Below are 22,584 nucleotides of genomic sequence, written 5' to 3'. Positions count from 1 at the left end.
TGTAAACAGGTGGGTTGGTTTTATCCAATCATAGCTCTAGATAAACAGGTGGGTTGGTTTTATCCAATCATAGCTCTATAAACAGATGGGTTGGTTTTTTATCCAATCATAGCTCTGTAAACAGGTGGGTTGGTTTTATCCAATCATAGCTCTGTAAACAGGTGGGTTGGTTTTATCCAATCATAGCTCTGTAAACAGGTGGGTTGGTTTTATCCAATCATAGCTCTGTAAACAGGTGGGTTGGTTTTATCCAATCATAGCTCTGTAAACAGGTGGGTTGGTTTTATCCAATCACAGCTCTGTAAACACCTCCACTGTCTTCCAAGAGTTGCTGAATTCACTTTTGTCTTCAGGAGCTCCTCATCCAATGGGCAGTCAGGTCAGAGTTCACACAGATCTAACTCCTGTGAGGACGAGGTTTTACCGTGCGGACAACGACGGTCCTCTCATGAGCAACTGTCACCCTGCTCGGTTGTCATGACAGCAGAAACACAACCTTTAAATCTGGTCATATCTGACGCCAGCATCAGTACTGTGAGTATGGAGGACATCGTCTGCATTGGAAATGGCCCCTTATTCACTATATAGTGCACCACTATTGACTAGGGCCCCTAGTAAAATGACTCTAGTCAGAAGTAGTGCACTATGTAGGGAATATGACATCACTTCGGACAAACACATTCTCAACATTGTTTTTACCCAATGTTATTTTTATATAGTAGTGACCTCAGTACAACACCTAGCTACTTCGCACAGAGGTCCAGACCTCTGGGCGTAACGGTTAAGTTGTTGGACTGATGGGTGCAGGGACCCGGTTTTGAGTCCTGGTCGGTGCTACCCTTGAATTCACTACATTATACATGATCTGTGGGTAATAAGGACAAGAACAGAGGAGAGGCCGCAGCCCATATGGAGCAACAGAAGAATGTGTTGGCTGAGAAGGCAGAGCGTCGCCGACTAGAGGTGGAGAGGAAGAGGAAGGAGAGAGAGGAGGAGAGGAGGAGGCAGCAGGAGCGGGAGGAAAGAGAGGAGTGCATGAGGCTGGAGCTGGAAGAGGAGCAGAATCAGAGAGCCGAGGAACTCAGGTAGACTGTCTATTCTAACTCCCTGATATGGGCTGGGATGGGGCCTCAGCACCGCCTTCTAGTGGCTATGATATGAATTACCTCTGAAATATGTGATGGGGCTCAGCACCGCCCTCTAGTGGATAGGATAATAATTTCTCAGAGCTTTTCCTGGTCACTTGGTCGAGGACCTAGGGCTTTTCCTGGTCACTTGGTCGAGGACTCAGGGCTTTTCCTGGTCACTTGGTCGAGGACCCAGGGCTTTTCCTGGTCACTTGGTCGAGGACCCAGGGCTTTTCCTGGTCACTTGGTCGAGGACCCAGGGCTTTTCCTGGTCACTTGGTCGAGGACCCAGGGCTTTTCCTGGTCACTTGGTCGAGGACCCAGGGCTTTTCCTGGTCACTTGGTCGAGGACCCAGGGCTTTTCCTGGTCACTTGGTCGAGGACCCAGGGCTTTTCCTGGTCACTTGGTCTAGGACGCATAGCTTTTCCTGGTCACCTGGTCGGGGAAAACTTCTGGCACTATTAATGAGACACAGAGAAAGAGAATGTCATCAAGGCTGTTCCTACCAATCTTTTTGTAAAAGAGTGTAACAAAATGACTACCTAGGCAAAGGCCCGGCGGCAGGATTAACTATGCAGGGGGCATTATAAATGACTACCTAGGCAGCAGGATTAACTATGCAAGGGGGCATTATAAATGACTACCTAGGCAGCAGGATTAACTATGCAAGGGGGCATTATAAATGACTACCTAGGCGGCAGGATTAACTATGCAAGGGGGCATTATAAATGACTACCTAGGCGGTAGGATTAACTATGCAAGGGGGCATTATAAATGACTACCTAGGCGGCAGGATTAACTATGCAAGGGGGCATTATAAATGACTACCTAGGCGGCAGGATTAACTATGCAGGGGGCATTATAAATGACTACCTAGGCAGCAGGATTAACTATGCAGGGGGCATTATAAATGACTACGGGGGGTAGGATTAACTATGCAGGGGGCATTATAAATGACTACGGGGGGCAGGATTAACTATGCAAGGGGCATTATAAATGACTACCTAGGCGGCAGGATTAACTATGCAAGGGGGCATTATAAATGACTACGGGGGGCAGGATTAACTATGCAAGGGGGCATTATAAATGACTACCTAGGCAGCAGGATTAACTATGCAAGGGGGCATTATAAATGACTACCTAGGCAGCAGGATTAACTATGCAAGGGGGCATTATAAATGACTACCTAGGCGGCAGGATTAACTATGCAGGGGGCATTATAAATGACTACCTAGGCGGCAGGATTAACTATGCAAGGGGGCATTATAAATGACTACGGGGGGGTAGGATTAACTATGCAAGGGGGCATTATAAATGACTACCTAGGCGGTAGGATTAACTATGCAAGGGGGCATTATAAATGACTACCTAGGCGGCAGGATTAACTATGCAAGGGGGCATTATAAATGACTACGGGGGGTAGGATTAACTATGCAAGGGGGCATTATAAATGACTACCTAGGCAGCAGGATTAACTATGCAAGGGGGCATTATAAATGACTACGTAGGCGGCAGGATTAACTATGCAAGGGGGCATTATAAATGACTACGGGGGGGTAGGATTAACTATGCAAGGGGGCATTATAAATGACTACCTAGGCGGCAGGATTAACTATGCAAGGGGGCATTATAAATGACTACGGGGGTAGGATTAACTATGCAAGGGGGCATTATAAATGACTACGGGGGGGCAGGATTAACTATGCAAGGGGGCATTATAAATGACTACCTAGGCGGCAGGATTAACTATGCAAGGGGGCATTATAAATGACTACGGGGCGGCAGGATTAACTATGCAGGGGGCATTATAAATGACTACCTAGGCAGCAGGATTAACTATGCAAGGGGGCATTATAAATGACTACGGGGGGTACAACTATATTGGCTTGCTGATAATACAGGATAGATAATAGTACAATAACACACAATGTGTTTGCAGCACGGCTGTCTTGCCACAAGGCTACAGGCCACTGCACCGCTTTACAAACATGGACAATTCATAACCGTCTCGAGAAATTGCAAGTTAGGCTGCCTGTTCGTACCCAGATTCAAAAGATTTGCAGCCTCCTTGACGCTATGTTGAACCTCCTCAGCAGTCTCTCGTCCCTCACGGAACTTGCTTGTAAGATCCCTCTGCAAATGCCATCGTCACAGTAGGCTTAGCTGTTAGAGGCCTGGAGTATTTATCCAAAATGTTAATCCCAGCTTCAATACCATCATAACAGTAGGTTTAGCTGTTAGAGACCTGGAGTATTTATCCAAAATGTTAATCCCAGTTTCAATGCCATCATAACAGTAGGTTTAGCTGTTAGAGGCCTGGAGTATTTATCCAAAATGTTAATCCCAGTTTCAATGCCATCATAACAGTAGGTTTAGCTGTTAGAGACCTGGAGTATTTATCCAAAATGTTAATCCCAGTTTCAATGCCATCATAACAGTAGGTTTAGCTGTTAGAGACCTGGAGTATTTATCCAAAATGTTAATCCCAGTTTCAATGCCATCATCACAGTAGGTTTAGCTGTTAGTCTGGAGGTTTCCCAGCTTCAATGCCATCATCACAGTAGGCTTAGCTGTTAGAGGCCTGGAGTATTTATCCAAAATGTTAATCCCAGTTTCAATGCCATCATAACAGTAGGTTTAGCTGTTAGAGGCCTGGAGTATTTATCCAAAATGTTAATCCCAGTTTCAATGCCATCATAACAGTAGGTTTAGCTGTTAGAGACCTGGAGTATTTATCCAAAATGCTCTGCATAACTTTAGTCCATTTTTTTTCTCCAGATCGGGCCACTTCAGTCTGTAGAAACTGGCGTGCGACAGTAAACTCAGCTTCCACAAAGTCTCCTGAGGTTAAGTCCAGCAGTGGTTTCACCTTTTCCATTGAGGATTCCTTCTCTGGGTGCAAGGCACACAGGGCCTCAACAAGTTGGCTGTTTGGTTGGTTAAATCGTGCTGACCTTTCTCCCAGTACAGCATCCAGAGTGCTGAAAAACAGTTTTTTTCCCTCTCATTATCCTCTTCTTGCTAACCCCTTGTTGTTTCACCACACATTCACCTTACACATCAGATTACGACTCACTACTCTTTGCCTTGTGCTTGGAGCGGGGGTGTCCGTGTGCATGTATTTCCTTCCAGGAATATTCCAGCCACTCTCTGCCTTTAAACCAGTTTTCTCCCACAGTACAGGCGGGTTGGGTATCTTGGAAGCTGCAGGCCCCTCCTCGGGTTGGCCACCAGGCTACAAGATGGTTGTGCAGGTGCCTCTGCGACTGGGCTCAGCAGCCTTGGACTAGGTGATTAGCGTCGGCTCGACGGCCTTGGACTAGGTGATTAGCGTCGGCTCAGCAGCCTTGGACTAGGTGATTAGTGTCGGCTCAGCAGCCTTGGACTAGGTGATTAGCGTCGGCTCAGCAGCCTTGGACTAGGTGATTAGCGTCGGCTCGACGGCCTTGGACTAGGTGATTAGCGTCGGCTCAGCAGCCTTGGACTAGGTGATTAGTGTCGGCTCAGCAGCCTTGGACTATGTGATTAGAGTCGGCTCAGCGGCGTTGGACTATGTGATTAGTGTCGGCTCAGCGGCCTTGGACTAGGTGATTAGCGTCGGCTCGGCAGCCTTGGACTAGGTGATTAGTGTCGGCTCAGCAGCCTTGGACTATGTGATTAGTGTCGGCTCAGCGGCCTTGGACTATGTGATTAGTGTCGGCTCAGCGGCCTTGGACTAGGTGATTAGCGTCGGCTCAGCAGCCTTGGACTAGGTGATTAGCGTCGGCTCAGCAGCCTTGGACTAGGTGATTAGCGTCGGCTCAGCAGCCTTGGACTAGGTGATTAGCGTCGGCTCAGCGGCCTTGGACTATGTGATTAGTGTCGGCTCAGCGGCCTTGGACTAGGTGATTAGCGTCGGCTCAGCAGCCTTGGACTAGGTGATTAGCGTCGGCTCAGCAGCCTTGGACTAGGTGATTAGTGTCGGCTCAGCGGCCTTGGACTATGTGATTAGCGTCGGCTCAGCAGCCTTGGACTAGGTGATTAGCGTCGGCTCAGCGGCCTTGGACTAGGTGATTAGCGTCGGCTCGGCAGCCTTGGACTAGGTGATTAGCGTCGGCTCGGCAGCCTTGGACTAGGTGATTAGCGTCGGCTCAGCGGCCTTGGACTAGGTGATTAGCGTCGGCTCGGCGGCCTTGGACTAGGTGATTAGCGTCGGCTCAGCAGCCTTGGACTAGGTGATTAGCGTCGGCTCAGCGGCCTTGGACTAGGTGATTAGTGTCGGCTCAGCAGTCTTGGACTAGGTGATTAGTGTCGGCTCAGCAGTCTTGGACTAGGTGATTAGTGTCGGCTCAGCAGCCTTGGACTATGTGATTAGCGTCGGCTCAGCAGCCTTGGACTAGGTGATTAGCGTCGGCTCAGCAGCCTTGGACTATGTGATTAGCGTCGGCTCGACGGCCTTGGACTAGGTGATTAGCGTCGGCTCAGCGGCCTTGGACTAGGTGATTAGTGTCGGCTCAGCAGCCTTGGACTAGGTGATTAGCGTTGGCTCAGCGGCCTTGGACTATGTGATTAGCGTCGGCTCAGCGGCCTTGGACTAGGTGATTAGTGTCGGCTCGGCGGCCTTGGACTAGGTGATTAGCGTCGGCTCGACGGCCTTGGACTAGGTGATTAGCGTCGGCTCAGCGGCCTTGGACTAGGTGATTAGTGTCGGCTCAGCAGCCTTGGACTATGTGATTAGTGTCGGCTCAGCAGCCTTGGACTATGTGATTAGTGTCGGCTCAGCGGCCTTGGACTAGGTGATTAGTGTCGGCTCAGCGGCCTTGGACTAGGTGATTAGTGTCGGCTCAGCGGCCTTGGACTAGGTGATTAGTGTCGGCTCAGCGGCCTTGGACTATGTGATTAGTGTCGGCTCAGCAGCCTTGGACTAGGTGATTAGTGTCGGCTCAGCGGCCTTGGACTAGGTGATTAGCGTCGGCTCAGCAGCCTTGGACTAGGTGATTAGCGTCGGCTCAGCGGCCTTGGACTAGGTGATTAGCGTCGGCTCGGCAGCCTTGGACTAGGTGATTAGCGTCGGCTCAGCAGCCTTGGACTAGGTGATTAGCGTCGGCTCAGCGGCCTTGGACTAGGTGATTAGCGTCGGCTCAGCAGCCTTGGACTAGGTGATTAGCGTCGGCTCGGCGGCCTTGGACTAGGTGATTAGCGTCGGCTCAGCAGCCTTGGACTAGGTGATTAGCGTCGGCTCAGCGGCCTTGGACTAGGTGATTAGTGTCGGCTCAGCAGCCTTGGACTAGGTGATTAGTGTCGGCTCAGCGGCCTTGGACTATGTGATTTTTTTCCGGCAGTACGTAACTATTAAAACTAACCCACTTTTTTTTTTCAACTGGTAAATTGTGTATGACGTACATATGATGCATGCAAGGGAGTTTCATGAACGAAGCAACAAATTGGCTGGGCATGACGGGGTAGGTAGATTGTCGGACAGAATAGGGATACAAAACTGATGGAGGACACTATTCCAACTAAGGGACCCTCCTTGTGACGCCGGGCCTGGGCAGGTAGCCTAGCTGTTGTTAAGAGCACTGGATCACTAACCGAAAGTTTGCCGATTTGAATCCCCGAGCCGACTTGTTGACAAATTTGTCAATGTGCCTTTGAGCAAGGCACGTAACTCTAGATGCTCCTGTAAGTCGCTCTGGATAAGAGCGTCTGCTAAATTATTAAAATATAAATGTAAATGTTTTTTATAGTAATGATCTCTTCCTGCAGGCTGAGGAGACTGGCTGAGGAGGAAGAGAGACAAAGGTTAGAGGAGAAGGAGACTGAGAGGAGAAGAAGGGAGCAGGCGGAGAAAGAGAGGGAGTGGAGGAAGAAGGAGCAGAAGAGACGACAGTTGGAGATGATTCAGAAGATCAGACAGGAGGAGGAGGAACGCAGGGCAGGTGAATGACTCCACACACACCTGTCCCAGGTATAAAGGGCGGTAGCTTAGGGCCCCCGGCTGCTAGGCTTTTTTAGGAACTCAGTTGGGGTCAGTTGGGGTCAGTTGGGGTCAGTTGGGGTCTCAACTTACTACTGACAGTAAGAACAGTAGAATACAACAGGTGCTAAATCTGGTTGTGCATCTGCAGTTTTTTTCTTGTTCTGTCACTCACTGACACTCACTCAAATAGCCACGTCAGCTAACAATTTTTAGATTGGTAGTTAGTCTAGCCAGCTATCTAAACTTGTAATAATCATGGTCGTATACCGACCGGGCACGTGTCCAGGGGCCCCCCATTGATTTTCTTAGTCATTAACTCAGATATCATAGTAACACAGCATAAGTCTTGTAGAATTGCAGGTATGTGGCTGTAGACCTTAAGGGAAGGGACGCCCCTTCAGTCACGCCCCTTCAGTCACGCCCCTTCAGTCACGTCCCTGCAGACCCATGGCAAAATGAGTCGAGCTGCAGGAAATGAACATAAAAACTATCATTGTTCTCTCCGCCATCAAGAGTGGGGCCACTAAAACATTTTGCCACGAGGTACGGGGCCCCCCAAACAAATCTCGCTTAGGGCCCCCAAAAGGCTAGGGCCAGCCCTGCAAACACACACACACACAGACCTGAATATAACAAGTGTGTCCCCTCCACTCTACTACAGCTGAGTTGGAGCTGCAGCGACTAGAGGAGGCGATGAGTAAGGAAGAGGAGAGGCGGAGGCTGGCAGCGATGGAGGACCATGAGAAGAGGGAGTACCTGCAGAAACAGAAGGAGGAGGAAGAGGAGAGGAGGAAGGCAGTGGAGGAGAGAAAAAGCAGAGAGGAGGAGGCAGCGCAGTGGGCAAAAGAAGAGGCACGACTACAAGCTGAACTGTTTGCCAGGTATCTCAATCTCTTCATCGTTGCTGTCCAATCCTTTAAAGCAGAAGGGACGTGTAGTGCCAGTAGTTCCCTGAAAACGTGACCCATGAGCATCAACATGTGAAGTGCATAGGAGCATGTCAAATTGGGTGTCAAATGACAGCTAACATTGGAAATGAAGGCATAGACACATTTTCACCCATTTTCTATCTTCGGAATGGGCAGTTCCACTGTAACAGAATTACTCTTTGACTCAAATTTTCACTTTAAAATGTATGCCAAACAAAACTTAAAAGTTTAAGAAACCAGCTCTATACACAAGGACTACTTTGAACAATTTACACAGAACATTTCACAAAAACGCATTTACTGAAAGAACTGTGCAGATGCAAACTTTGGTAAAATAATTACAATAACATCTCCCTCAGTATTTTACATTTTCCAGAAACTCTTAAATGTCTGCTTCGAACTAAGATTCAAAGATGTCTTCAGAAAGAAGTGGGTTTCATCTATGACATGATACCTTGTGTTTTAATTGTTTTATTGGTTTTTTTGAACTACAATAGTGGATTTACATCAGGACCAGGGTGGTAGGCCTGGCTAACAGGGTCCAGGGTGGTAGGCCTGGCTAGGCTAACAGGGTCCAGGGTGGTAGGCCTGGCTAACAGGGTCCAGGGTGGTAGGCCTGGCTAACAGGGTCCAGGGTGGTAGGCCTGGCTAACAGGGTCCAGGGTGGTAGGCCTGGCTAACAGGGTCCAGGGTGGTAGGCCTGGCTAACAGGGTCCAGGGTGGTAGGCCTGGCTAACAGGGTCCAGGGTGGTAGGCCTGGCTAACAGGGTCCAGGGTGGTAGGCTTGGCTAGGCTAACAGGGTCCAGGTTTGTAGGCCTGGCTAACAGGGTCCAGGGTGGTAGGCCTGGCTAACAGGGTCCAGGGTGGTAGGCCTGGCTAACAGGGTCCAGGGTGGTAGGCCTGGCTAACAGGGTCCAGGGTGGTAGGCTTGGCTAGGCTAACAGGGTCCAGGTTTGTAGGCCTAGCTAACAGGGTCCAGAGTGGAAGGCTTGGCTAGGCTAACAGGGTCCAGGGTGGTAGGCCTGGCTAGGCTAACAGGGTCCAGGGTGGTAGGCCTGGCTAGGCTAACAGGGTCCAGTGTTGTAGGCCTAGCTAACAGGGTCCAGGGTGGTAGGCCTGGCTAACAGGGTCCAGGGTGGTAGGCCTGGCTAGGCTAACAGGGTCCAGTGTTGTAGGCCTAGCTAACAGGGTCCAGGGTGATAGGCCTGGCTAACAGGGTCCAGGGTGGTAGGCCTGGCTAGGCTAACAGGGTCCAGGGTGGTAGGCCTGGCTAACAGGATCCAGGGTGGTAGGCCTGGCTAACAGGATCCAGGGTGGTAGGCCTGGCTAACAGGGTCCAGGGTGGTAGGCCTGACTAGGCTGACAGGGTCCAGGTTTGTAGGCCTAGCTAACAGGGTCCAGAGTGGAAGGCTTGGCTGGCTAACAGGGTCCAGGGTGGTAGGCCTGGCTAGGCTAACAGGGTCCAGGGTGGTAGGCCTGGCTAGGCTAACAGGGTCCAGTGTTGTAGGCCTAGCTAACAGGGTCCAGGGTGGTAGGCCTGGCTAACAGGGTCCAGGGTGGTAGGCCTGGCTAGGCTAACAGGGTCCAGTGTTGTAGGCCTAGCTAACAGGGTCCAGGGTGATAGGCCTGGCTAACAGGGTCCAGGGTGGTAGGCCTGGCTAGGCTAACAGGGTCCAGGGTGGTAGGCCTGGCTAACAGGATCCAGGGTGGTAGGCCTGGCTAACAGGGTCCAGGGTGGTAGGCCTGGCTAGGCTAACAGGGTCCAGGGTTGTAGGCCTGGCTAACAGGGTCCAGGGTGGTAGGCCTGGCTAACAGGGTCCAGGGTGGTAGGCCTGGCTAACAGGGTCCAGGGTGGTAGGCCTGGCTAGGCTAACAGGGTCCAGGTTTGTAGGCCTAGCTAACAGGGTCCAGGGTGGTAGGCCTGGCTAACAGGGTCCAGGGTGGTAGGCCTGGCTAACAGGGTCCAGGGTGGTAGGCCTGGCTAGGCTAACAGGGTCCAGGTTTGTAGGCCTAGCTAACAGGGTCCAGAGTGGAAGGCTTGGCTAGGCTAACAGGGTCCAGGGTGGTAGGCCTGGCTAGGCTAACAGGGTCCAGTGTTGTAGGCCTAGCTAACAGGGTCCAGGGTGATGGGCCTGGCTAACAGGGTCCAGGGTGGTAGGCCTGGCTAGGCTAACAGGGTCCAGTGTTGTAGGCCTAGCTAACAGGGTCCAGGGTGATAGGCCTGGCTAGGCTAACAGGGTCCAGGGTGGTAGGCCTGGCTAACAGGGTCCAGGGTGGTAGGCCTGGCTAGGCTAACAGGGTCCAGTGTTGTAGGCCTAGCTAACAGGGTCCAGGGTGGTAGGCCTGGCTAACAGGGTCCAGGGAGGTAGGCCTGGCTAACAGGGTCCAGGGTGATAGGCCTGGCTAACAGGGTCCAGGGTGGTAGGCCTGGCTAGGCTAACAGGGTCCAGGTTTGTAGGCCTAGCTAACAGGGTCCAGGGTGGTAGGCTTGGCTAGGCTAACAGGGTCCAGGGTGGTAGGCCTGGCTAGGCTAACAGGGTCCAGGTTTGTAGGCCTAGCTAACAGGGTCCAGGGTGGTAGGCTTGGCTAACAGGGTCCAGGTTTGTAGGCCTAGCTAACAGGGTCCAGGGTGGTAGGCTTGGCTAGGCTAACAGGGTCCAGGGGGTAGGCCTGGCTAGGCTAACAGGGTCCAGGGTTGTAGGCCTGACTAGGCTAACAGGGTCCAGGGTGGTAGGCTTGGCTAGGCTAACAGGGTCCAGGGTGGTAGGCCTGGCTAACAGGGTCCAGGGTGGTAGGCCTGGCTAACAGGGTCCAGGGTGCTAGGCCTGGCTAGGCTAACAGTGTCCAGGGTGGTAGGCCTGGCTAACAGGGTCCAGGGTGGTAGGCCTGGCTAACAGGGTCCAGGGTGGTAGGCCTAGCTAACAGGGTCCAGGGTGGTAGGCCTGGCTAACAGGGTCCAGGGTGGTAGGCCTAGCTAACAGGGTCCAGGGTGGTAGGCTTGGCTAACAGGGTCCAGGGTGGTAGGCCTGGCTAACAGGGTCCAGGGTGGTAGGCTTGGCTAACAGGGTCCAGGGTGGTAGGCCTGGCTCAGAGGTCCATAACATGAAGGTGTGTCAGTAAGAGGAAGTGGACAGGAGTGTATTCATTACACCTATTCTGTTGCATTAAGTTCAATCTCCATTGCCTTGATTCATCACATCCTCTCACCTCTCTCCTCAAAACCCATTGGATGAGAAGGTCAGAGGTCCCGCCCCTCTGACCTCATCCAAATTGGGTTTTGAGAAGGAAGCGAGAGGATGTGATGAATCAAGGCAATGGAGATTGTCCCCTAGAAAAGCATATCTTTTTTTGTCCCATCTCTTCATCCCTCTCTCCCGTCCACAGGCAGAGGGCTTTACTAGAGCAGCAGCTGCAGTTCAGGCGAGGCCTGCTGACGGAGGCCGGGGCTTTGGGACAGACTCAGGACATCTCTCGAGCCTGGGTCTACTCTTACTTCCAGCTCATACAACTACTGGGGCTGGCTGAGGTCCCCACAGCACAGGAAGACTCACCCAAAGACATGTCCTAGAATGTAAGGGGAAAACGAGGGGATGTGGCTGACCAGCAAACCAGTGTTGAATTTCCAAATGGGTTCAAATGAGGTTATGTTTAAGGAAAGGGTACGTTTAGGTCGGGCTGTCAATGGGATGCTAGTCAGTCACGTCCTTCAGTCACGTCCCTTCAGTCCCTTTAGTCACGTCCTTCAGTCACGTCCCTTCAGTCACGTCCTTCAGTCCCTTTAGTCACGTCCCTTCAGTCACGTCCCTTCAGTCACGTCCTTCAGTCACGTCCCTTCAGTTACGTCCCTTCAGTCACGTCCCTTCAGTCACGTCCCTTCAGTTACATCCCTTCAGTCACGTCCTTCAGTCACGTCCCTTCAGTCACGTCCCTTCAGTCACGTCCTTCAGTCACGTCCTTCAGTCACGTCCCTTCAGTTACATCCCTTCAGTCATGTCCTTCAGTCACGTCCCTTCAGTCATGTCCTTCAGTCCCTTTAGTCACGACCTTCAGTCACCTCCCTTCAGTCACATCCCTTCAGTCATGTCCCTTTAGCCACTTCCCTTCAGTCACGTCCCTTCAGTCATTTCAGTCATGTCCCTTTAGTCACTTCCCTTCAGTCACGTCCCTTCAATCACTTCAGTCATGTCCCTTCAGTCATGTCCCTTTAGTCACTTCCCTTCAGTCACGTCCCTTCAATCACATCCCTTCAGTCACATCCTTCAGTCACGTCCCTTCAGTTACGTCCCTTCAGTCACGTCCTTCACGACCTTCAGTCACGTCCTTTAGTCACATCCCTTCAGTCACGTCCCTTTAGTCACATCCTTCAGTCCCTTTAGTCACTTCCCTTCAGTCTCGTCCCTTTAGTCACATTCTTCAGTCCCTTTAGTCACATCCCTGCAGTCACGTCCCTTCAGTCACTTCCCTTCAGTCCCTTTAGTCACGTCCTTCAGTCCCTTTAGTCACGTCCCTTCAGTCACGTTCTTCAGTCACGACCTTCAGTCACGACCTTCAGTCACGTCCCTTCAGTCACGTCCCTTCAGTCACTTCCCTTCAGTCCCTTTAGTCACGTCCTTCAGTCCCTTTAGTCACGTCCCTTCAGTCACGTCCCTTCAGTCACGTCCTTCTTTCCCTTCAGTCACATCCCTTCAGACACGTCCCTTCAGTCACGACCTTCAGTCACGACCTTCAGTCACGTCCCTTCAGTCACGTCCCTTCAGTCACATCCCTTCAGTCACGTCCCTTCAGTCACATCCTTCTTTCCCTTCAGTCACATTCCTTCAGTCACATCCCTTCAGTCACGTCCCTTCAGTCACATCCTTCATTCCCTTCAGTCACGTCCCTTTAGTCAGTCCCTTCAGTCACGTCCTTCAGTCTCTTCAGTCACATCCCTTCAGTCACGTCCTTTAAGTCACATCCCTTCAGTCACGTCCCTTTAGTCACGTCCCTTTAGTCACTTCCCTTCAGTCCCTTTAGTCACGTCCTTCAGTCCCTTTAGTCACGTCCCTTCAGTCACGTCCTTCAGTCACGACCTTCAGTCACTTCCCTTCAGTCCCTTTAGTCACTTCCTTCAGTCCCTTTAGTCACGTCCCTTCAGTCACGTTCTTCAGTCACGTCCCTTCAGTCACGTCCTTCTTTCCCTTCAGTCACATCCCTTCAGACACGTCCCTTCAGTCACGACCTTCAGTCACGTCCCTTCAGTCACATCCTTCTTTCCCTTCAGTCACATTCCTTCAGTCACGTCCCTTCAGTCACATCCTTCAGTCACGTCCCTTTAGTCAGTCCCTTCAGTCACGTCCTTCAGTCTCTTCAGTCACGTCCCTTCAGTCACATCCCTTCAGTCACGTCCTTTAAGTCACATCCCTTCAGTCACGTCCCTTTAGTCACGTCCCTTCAGTCTCTTCAGTCATGTCCCTTTAGTCTCTTTAGTCACATCCCTTCAGTCACGTCCCTTCAGTCACGTCCCTTCAGTAACATCCCTTTAGTCACGTCTCTTCAGTCACGTCCCTTTAGTCTCTTTAGTCACATCCCTTCAGTCACGTCCCTTCAGTCACATCCCTTCAGTCACATCCCTTCAGTCACTCCCTTCAGTCACGTCCCTTCAGTCACGTCCCTTCAGTAACATTCCTTTAGTCACGTCCCTTTAGTCACGTCCCTTCAGTCACGTCCCTTTAGTCACGTCCCTTCAGTCACGTCCCTTTAGTCTCTTTAGTCACATCCCTTCAGTCACGTCCCTTCAGTCACATCCCTTCAGTCACATCCCTTCAGTCACTTCCCTTCAGTCACGTCCCTTCAGTAACATTCCTTTAGTCACGTCCCTTTAGTCACGTCCCTTCAATCATGTCCCTTCAGTCACGTCCTTCAGTCCCTTTAGTCACGACCTTCAGTCACGACCTTCAGTCACGTCCCTTCAGTCACGTCCCTTCAGTCACGTCCTTCAGTCACGTCCCTTCAGTCACGTCCCTTCAGTCACGTCCTTCAGTCCCTTTAGTCACTTCCATTCAGTCCCTTCCCTTCAGTCACTGTCTATTATCTATCCTTTACCCCTACCTACAGTATACTGCTGTTACTGTCTATTATCTAGCCTTTACCCCTACCTACAGTATACTGCTGTTACTGTCTATTATCTATCCTTTACCCCTACCTTCAGTATACTGCTGTTACTGTCTATTATCTATCCTTTACCCCTACCTACAGTATACTGCTGTTACTGTCTATTATCTATCCTTTACCCCTACCTACAGTATACTGCTGTTACTGTCTATTATCTATCCTTTACCCCTACCTACAGTATACTGCTGTTACTGTCTATTATCTAGCCTTTACCCCTACCTACAGTATACTGCTGATACTGTCTATTATCTATCCTTTACCCCTACCTACAGTATACTGCTGTTACTGTCTATTATCTATCCTTTACCCCTACCTACAGTATACTGCTGTTACTGTCTATTATCTATCCTTTACCCCTACCTACAGTATACTGCTGTTACTGTCTATTATCTATCCTTTACCCCTACCTACAGTATACTGCTGTTACTGTCTATTATCTATCCTTTACCCCTACCTACAGTATACTGCTGTTACTGTCTATTATCTATCCTTTACCCCTACCTACAGTATACTGCTGTTACTGTCTATTATCTATCCTTTACCCCTACCTACAGTATACTGCTGTTACTGTCTATTATCTATCCTTTACCCCTACCTACAGTATACTGCTGTTACTGTCTATTATCTATCCTTTAACCCTACCTACAGTATACTGTTACTGTCTATTATCTATCCTTTACACCTACCTACAGTATACTGCTGTTACTGTCTATTATCTATCCTTTACCCCTACCTACAGTATACTGCTGTTACTGTCTATTATCTATCCTTTACCCCTACCTACAGTATACTGCTGTTACTGTCTATTATCTATCCTTTACCCCTACCTACAGTATACTGCTGTTACTGTCTATTATCTATCCTTTACCCCTACCTACAGTATACTGCTGTTACTGTCTATTATCTATCCTTTACCCCTACCTACAGTATACTGTTACTGTCTATTATCTATCCTTTACCCCTACCTACAGTATACTGCTGTTACTGTCTATTATCTATCCTTTACCCCTACCTACAGTATACTGCTGTTACTGTCTATTATCTATCCTTTACCCCTACCTACAGTATACTGCTGTTACTGTCTATTATCTATCCTTTACCCCTACCTACAGTATACTGCTGTTACTGTCTATTATCTATCATTTACCCCTACCTACAGTATACTGCTGTTACTGTCTATTATCTATCCTTTACCCCTACCTACAGTATACTGCTGTTACTGTCTATTATCTATCCTTTACCCCAACCTATGTGTAGATATCTTCCTGAAGTACCTCGTACGCACATTGACTTGATACTGGTACTCCCTGTATTCATGTTCTTTTTATTCCTTATTCACTGTAAATGTAAATGTATTGTCACTATTTCAATTGTATTTTTTATTTTTCACTCTGCATTGTTGGAAAAGGACCTGTAAGTGAGCATTTCACTGTTTGAATACAGCTGTTGTTTATGCAGCATGTGACTAATAACATTAGATTAGATATATCGACTCGTTGGCACCACTTCCTGCTAAAACACTTCCTGCTAAAACACTTCCTGCTAAAACACTTCCTGCTTTACTCTGATTGGACATACTAACACAGCACTGTCCTTTCTGTCCACCCACTTCTTCTTGATTTGATTGGTTGCTTTTCCTTCTCAGGTTTGATGGGGTTGGTGAGAAAGTAAAGGATTGTCGTTCAATGAAACGTCTCATTCAAGGACATGTGACAGGAAGTAGGACCCCTACTGATAGTAATAACAATAAGTGTTTACAATATCATAACAAAACAAAAAAACGCAGCAATTTTTTTTAAAAACCACAATAAAAATGAAGTTGAAAAAGCCTATTGCACATGTTTTTATTTAATACAAAAATGTAGAATATACAGATTAGTTGAAACAAATACATAAACATTAGAAATGTACTATAAACGTGTTGAAAGACAATGTGCAGCCAACCCAGTGTCAAAGACATTCTCTATTGTCAATCTGCTGTTTTATACAGTATCCATAGAAGTCCACAGGAGCATTCTATATATGCTTCCCAAATGGCATCCGATTCCCTACATAGTGCACTACTTTTGGTCAGAGCCCTAAGGCACCCTATTCCCTATTATAGTGCACTACTTTTGGCCAGAGCCCTACGGCACCCGATTCCCTACATAGTGCACTGCTTTTGGTCAGAGCCCTAAGGCATCCGATTCCCTACATAGTGCACTACTTTTGGTCAGAGCCCTAAGGCACCCCCTATTATAGTGCATTCCCTACATTCCCTAGTGCACTGCTTTTGGTCAGAGCCAAGGCATCCGCCTACTTTTGGTCAGGCCCTAAGGCACCCTATTCCCTATTATAGTGCACTACTTTTGGCCAGAGCCCTACGGCACCCGATTCCCTACATAGTGCACTGCTTTTGGTCAGAGCCCTAAGGCATCCGATTCCCTACATAGTGCACTACTTTTGGTCAGAGCCCTAAGGCACCCTATTCCCTATATAGTGCACTACTTTTGACCAGAGCCCTAAGGCACCCTATTCCCTATATAGTGCACTACTTTTGACCAGAGCCCTACGGCACTATATAGGGAATAGGGTTCCATTTTGGATGCATGTTATTACTGATCGTTAGATCAATCCATGTTCTTCTTCTCTCTTCTCTTACTGTTTTAAGACCTCTCTTTAACCTGATCACACATCGACTTCACTAGGTGATTATTTAATAACCTTGTAAAAAAGTGCCTCAACAAATATAATGGACCAGCATATAGTGCATTCAGAACGTTTCCAGACCACTTCTACATTTTGTAACGTTACAGTCTTACACTAAAATTAATTCAATCGTTTTTTCCCCCTCATCAATCTACACACAATATCCCATAATGACAAAGCAAAAAAATGTTTTTCAGAAATGTTTGCAAAAAATAAATACAACTGGAATATCCCATTTACATAAAAATTCAGACCTTTTACTCAGTACTTTGTTGAAGCACCTTTGAAAAATAGTAATAACAATGATGATGGAAACCTTCAATGCTGCAGATTTTTTAGAACCCTTCTCCAGACATTTTTTAGAACCCTTCCCAATACATTTTTTAGAACCCTTCCCCAGACATTTTTTAGAACCCTTCCCCAGACATTTTTTAGAACCCTTCCCCAGACATTTTTTAGAACCCTTCCCCAGACATTTTTTAGAACCCTTCCCCAGACATTTTTTAGAACCCTTCCCAATACATTTTTTAGAACCCTTCCCCAGACATTTTTTAGAACCCTTCCCCAGACATTTTTTAGAACCCTTCCCCAGACATTTTTTAGAACCCTTCCCCAGACATTTTTTAGAACCCTTCCCCAGACATTTTTAAGAACCCTTCCCCAGACATTTTTTCATGCCAGGAATATAGTATATATAGAAATACTTTTGTAATGCAACTTTAGGTATTAGTACACGTTAATAAGCGATAAAATTCATCAGGAGGCGATGTAAATTCTATAGATGTCCGTCTCGAAAAAATGTCTTGGAGAGAGCTCGACCAAAACATCCGGTCGGAGACCGGAGGGAATTGGTTCCCTTGATTCGGTTAGACCAAGAATCAAAGCTGAATCAAATGACAAGACTCTAGACAACGTGTGGAAGCTGTAGGCACTGCAACCTCGGCCTAATTTAATTCGGTTCACTTTGAACAATTCCTTGAAGTCGCACATGGATATTTATTTCCATTTTCAGTGATCAGATTTTCATGCACTTTTCGATGAAACGCACGTTCTGTTATAGTCACAGCCGTGATTTAACCAGTTTTAGAAACGTCTGAGTGTTTTCTATCCACACATACTAATCATATGCATATACTATATTCCTGGCATGAATAGCAGGGCGCTGAAATGTTGCACGATTTTTAACAAAATGCTGCGCAAAGCTGCTTAAATTCTCGACTTCCCTAACAGGTTAAACCAGTTGAGTGTTGCTGTAGCAGTATGCATAGGGTCATTGTCCTGCTGGAAGGTGAACCTCCGTCCCAGTCTCAAATCTCTGGAAGACCGAAACAGGTTTCCCTCAAAAATGTCCCTGTATTTAGTGCCATCCTTCAATTCAGACCAGTTTCCCGGTCCTTGCCGATGAAAAACATACCCACAGCATGATGCGGCCACAACCATGCTTCACTGCGTGGATGGTATTCTCGGGGTGATGAGAGGTGTTGGGTTTGCACCAGACATAGTGTTTTCCTTGATGGCCAAAAAGCTACATTTTAGTCTCATCTAACCAGAGTACCTTCTTCCATATGTTTGGGGAGTTTCCCACATGCCTTTTGGCAAAAACCAAATGTGTTTGTTGTTTTCTTCTTTAAGCAATGGCTTCAGCGTTATCTTTGTTGCCTCTCTGATTAATGCCCTCCTTGCCTGGTCCGTGAGTTTTGGTGGGCGGCCCTCTCTTGGCAGGTTTGTTGTGGTGCCATATGATTTCATTTTTTAAATAATGGATTTAATCGTGCTCCGTGGGATGTTCAAAGTTTCTGATATTTTGTGTATGTCCATTAGATGAAATCCAAATAAAAATACATTTTAATTCCAGGTTGTAATGCAACAAAATAAGAAAAATGCCAAGGGGGTGAATATTTTTGCAAGGCACTGTAAAATATATATACATAATATAATGGTAAAGAATATGTAATGGAACAGCATTTATAATGGAACAGCATTTATAATGGAACAGCATTTATAATGGAACAGCATTTATAATGGAACAGCATTTATAATGGAACAGCATTTATAATGGGGAGAACAAGTATTTGATACACTGCCGATTTTGCAGGTTTTCCTACTTACAAAGCATGTAGAGGCCTGTAATTTTTATCATAGGTACACTTGAACTGTGAGAGACGGAATCTTAAACAAACATCCAGAACATCACATTGTATGATTTTTAAGTAATTGGTTTGCATTTTATTGCATGACATAAGTATTTGATCACCTACCAACCAGTAAGAATTCCGGCTCTCACAGACCTGTTAGTTTTTCTTTAAGAAGCCCTCCTGTTCTCCACTCATTACCTGTATTAACTGCACCTGTTTGAACTCGTTACCTGTATAAAAGACACCTGTCCACACACTCAATCAAACAGACTCCAACCTCTCCATAATGGCCAAGACCAGAGAGCTGTGTAAGGACATCAGGGATACAATTGTAGACCTGCACAAGGCTGGGATGGGCTACAGGACAATAGGCAAGCAGCTTGCAGCCAATGTTGCTCTAGAATAGCTAGGTTCTGTTTAAAGCGAGTTCTTTAAAGAAACGTTTTAGAAATGCTTCTTTCTTGCTAATTGATTATCTTTCTTTGTTTCATTTCCGATCATTTCTTCTCCTGACAGAATGGTAACCAGGAAACTCAGAATAGTAGAGCATGCTGCCATGGGGCTCTGGGCCAAGGTAGTGCACTATATAGGGAATAGGGTCCATTTGAGACACAGGTGTAGCCTTCTGTAGGCACAGTCCTTCTCTGGCCACACCCTCCTCAATGTACCCTTCTGTAGGCACAGTCCTTCTCTGGCCACACCCTCCTCAATGTAGCCTTCTGTAGGCACAGTCCTTCTCTGGCCACACCCTCCTCAATGTAGCCTTCTGTAGGCACAGTCCTTCTCTGGCCACACCCTCCTCAATGTAGCCTTCTGTAGGCACAGTCCTTCTCTGGCTACACCCTCCTCAATGTAGCCTTCTGTAGGCACAGTCCTTCTCTGGCCACACCCTCCTCAATGTAGCCTTCTGTAGGCACAGTCCTTCTCTGGCCACACCCTCCTCAATGTAGCCTTCTGTAGGCACAGTCCTTCTCTGGCCACACCCTCCTCAATGTAGCCTTCTGTAGGCACAGTCCTTCTCTGGCCACACCCTCCTCAATGTAGCCTTCTGTAGGCACAGTCCTTCTCTGGCTACACCCTCCTCAATGTAGCCTTCTGTAGGCACAGTCCTTCTCTGGCTACACCCTCCTCAATGTAGCCTTCTGTAGGCACAGTCCTTCTCTGGCCACACCCTCCTCAATGTAGCCTTCTGTAGGCACAGTCCTTCTCTGGCCACACCCTCCTCAATGTAGCCTTCTGTAGGCACAGTCCTTCTCTGGCCACACCCTCCTCAATGTAGCCTTCTATAGGCACAGTCCTTCTCTGGCCACACCCTCCTCAATGTAGCCTTCTGTAGGCACAGTCCTTCTCTGGCTACACCCTCCTCAATGTAGCCTTCTGTAGGCACAGTCCTTCTCTGGCCACACCCTCCTCAATGTAGCCTTCTGTAGGCACAGTCCTTCTCTGGCCACACCCTCCTCAATGTAGCCTTCTGTAGGCACAGTCCTTCTCTGGCCACACCCTCCTCAATGTAGCCTTCTGTAGGCACAGTCCTTCTCTGGCCACACCCTCCTCAATGTAGCCTTCTGTAGGCACAGTCCTTCTCTGGCTACACCCTCCTCAATGTAGCCTTCTGTAGGCACAGTCCTTCTCTGGCTACACCCTCCTCAATGTAGCCTTCTGTAGGCACAGTCCTTCTCTGGCCACACCCTCCTCAATGTAGCCTTCTGTAGGCACAGTCCTTCTCTGGCCACACCCTCCTCAATGTAGCCTTCTGTAGGCACAGTCCTTCTCTGGCCACACCCTCCTCAATGTAGCCTTCTATAGGCACAGTCCTTCTCTGGCCACACCCTCCTCAATGTAGCCTTCTGTAGGCACAGTCCTTCTCTGGCTACACCCTCCTCAATGTAGCCTTCTGTAGGCACAGTCCTGCTCTGGCCACACCCTCCTCAATGTAGCCTTCTGTAGGCACAGTCCTTCTCTGGCTACACCCTCCTCAATGTAGCCTTCTGTAGGCACAGTCCTTCTCTGGCTACACCCTCCTCAATGTAGCCTTCTGTAGGCACAGTCCTTCTCTGGCCACACCCTCCTCAATGTAGCCTTCTGTAGGCACAGTCCTTCTCTGGCTACACCCTCCTCAATGTAGCCTTCTGTAGGCACAGTCCTTCTCTGGCCACACCCTCCTCAATGTAGCCTTCTGTAGGCACAGTCCTTCTCTGGCCACACCCTCCTCAATGTAGCCTTCTGTAGGCACAGTCCTTCTCTGGCCACACCCTCCTCAATGTAGCCTTCTGTAGGCACAGTCCTTCTCTGGCCACACCCTCCTCAATGTAGCCTTCTGTAGGCACAGTCCTTCTCTGGCTACACCCTCCTCAATGTAGCCTTCTGTAGGCACAGTCCTTCTCTGGCTACACCCTCCTCAATGTAGCCTTCTGTAGGCACAGTCCTTCTCTGGCCACACCCTCCTCAATGTAGCCTTCTGTAGGCACAGTCCTTCTCTGGCTACACCCTCCTCAATGTAGCCTTCTGTAGGCACAGTCCTTCTCTGGCTACACCCTCCTCAATGTAGCCTTCTGTAGGCACAGTCCTTCTCTGGCCACACCCTCCTCAATGTAGCCTTCTGTAGGCACAGTCCTTCTCTGGCCACACCCTCCTCAATGTAGCCTTCTGTAGGCACAGTCCTTCTCTGGCCACACCCTCCTCAATGTAGCCTTCTGTAGGCACAGTCCTTCTCTGGCCACACCCTCCTCAATGTAGCCTTCTATAGGCACAGTCCTTCTCTGGCCACACCCTCCTCAATGTAGCCTTCTGTAGGCACAGTCCTTCTCTGGCCACACCCTCCTCAATGTAGCCTTCTGTAGGCACAGTCCTTCTCTGGCCACACCCTCCTCAATGTAGCCTTCTGTAGGCACAGTCCTTCTCTGGCCACACCCTCCTCAATGTAGCCTTCTGTAGGCACAGTCCTTCTCTGGCCACACCCTCCTCAATGTAGCCTTCTGTAGGCACAGTCCTTCTCTGGCCACACCCTCCTCAATGTAGCCTTCTGTAGGCACAGTCCTTCTCTGGCCACACCCTCCACAATGTAGCCTTCTGTAGGCACAGTCCTTCTCTGGCCACACCCTCCTCGGTGGGTTTCTTAAAATCGGAAGTAGCCAGCATAATGAATAAAGTACCTAGGGGGGTGCGGGGGAAGGGCATCTGATGCACCCTAATTTGTTAAAGTCACTGCCAGGGTCACAGGGGTCAGAAGACATGGTAGCGGTGGTAGTCCCACCCCCCACCAAGTAGACAGCAGTGGAGGACTTGGAGCGAGGAGCCTTGGCAGCATCCTTGTTGTTGTTGCTGTTCACCTCGTCCACCTGCGTATCCGTGGAGACCACCCAGGTGGTGGGACGCCACCCCTTCAGGGAGTACGGTGTCTTGACGCGGCGCTTGATCTTCTCACCTGACCCTCCACAATCACCCAGTGATGAGCAATCACCTGGGAGGAGACAGACAGACAGACAGACAGACAGACAGACAGACAGACAGACAGACAGACAGACAGACATACAGACAGGTGTTACTAGGGATAGAGACGTGTAGTACACTGAGAATGTAATTTATGTTTAGTCT

General features: G+C 48.8%; 1 protein-coding gene and 1 pseudogene across 1 annotated transcript in view; one reads left to right on the top strand and one right to left on the bottom strand.

The window, feature by feature from the left end:
* The window catches only part of LOC118383549 (trichohyalin), a 43,638-nt gene extending 27,641 nt beyond the window's left edge, over positions 1-15,997 (top strand). The window contains exons 14-19 of the mRNA XM_052502087.1: positions 354-534; positions 880-1,085; positions 6,874-7,046; positions 7,749-7,968; positions 11,402-11,588; positions 15,813-15,997. Of these exons, the coding sequence (XP_052358047.1) occupies positions 354-534; positions 880-1,085; positions 6,874-7,046; positions 7,749-7,968; positions 11,402-11,585 (964 nt within the window). The 3' untranslated portion in view covers positions 11,586-11,588; positions 15,813-15,997. The remainder of the gene's footprint in view (positions 1-353; positions 535-879; positions 1,086-6,873; positions 7,047-7,748; positions 7,969-11,401; positions 11,589-15,812) is intronic.
* Positions 15,998-16,485: 488 nt separating this feature from the next.
* LOC118382229 (bone morphogenetic protein receptor type-2-like) overlaps positions 16,486-22,584 on the bottom strand; it is a 130,743-nt pseudogene continuing 124,644 nt past the window's right edge.

Source organism: Oncorhynchus keta, unplaced genomic scaffold (assembly GCF_023373465.1).
Source record: "Oncorhynchus keta strain PuntledgeMale-10-30-2019 unplaced genomic scaffold, Oket_V2 Un_contig_1509_pilon_pilon, whole genome shotgun sequence".
NCBI classification, from domain to species: domain Eukaryota; kingdom Metazoa; phylum Chordata; class Actinopteri; order Salmoniformes; family Salmonidae; genus Oncorhynchus; species Oncorhynchus keta.
The sequence above is the reverse complement of the archived record's forward strand: the minus strand, read 5'-3'. Positions and strand labels throughout refer to the sequence as shown.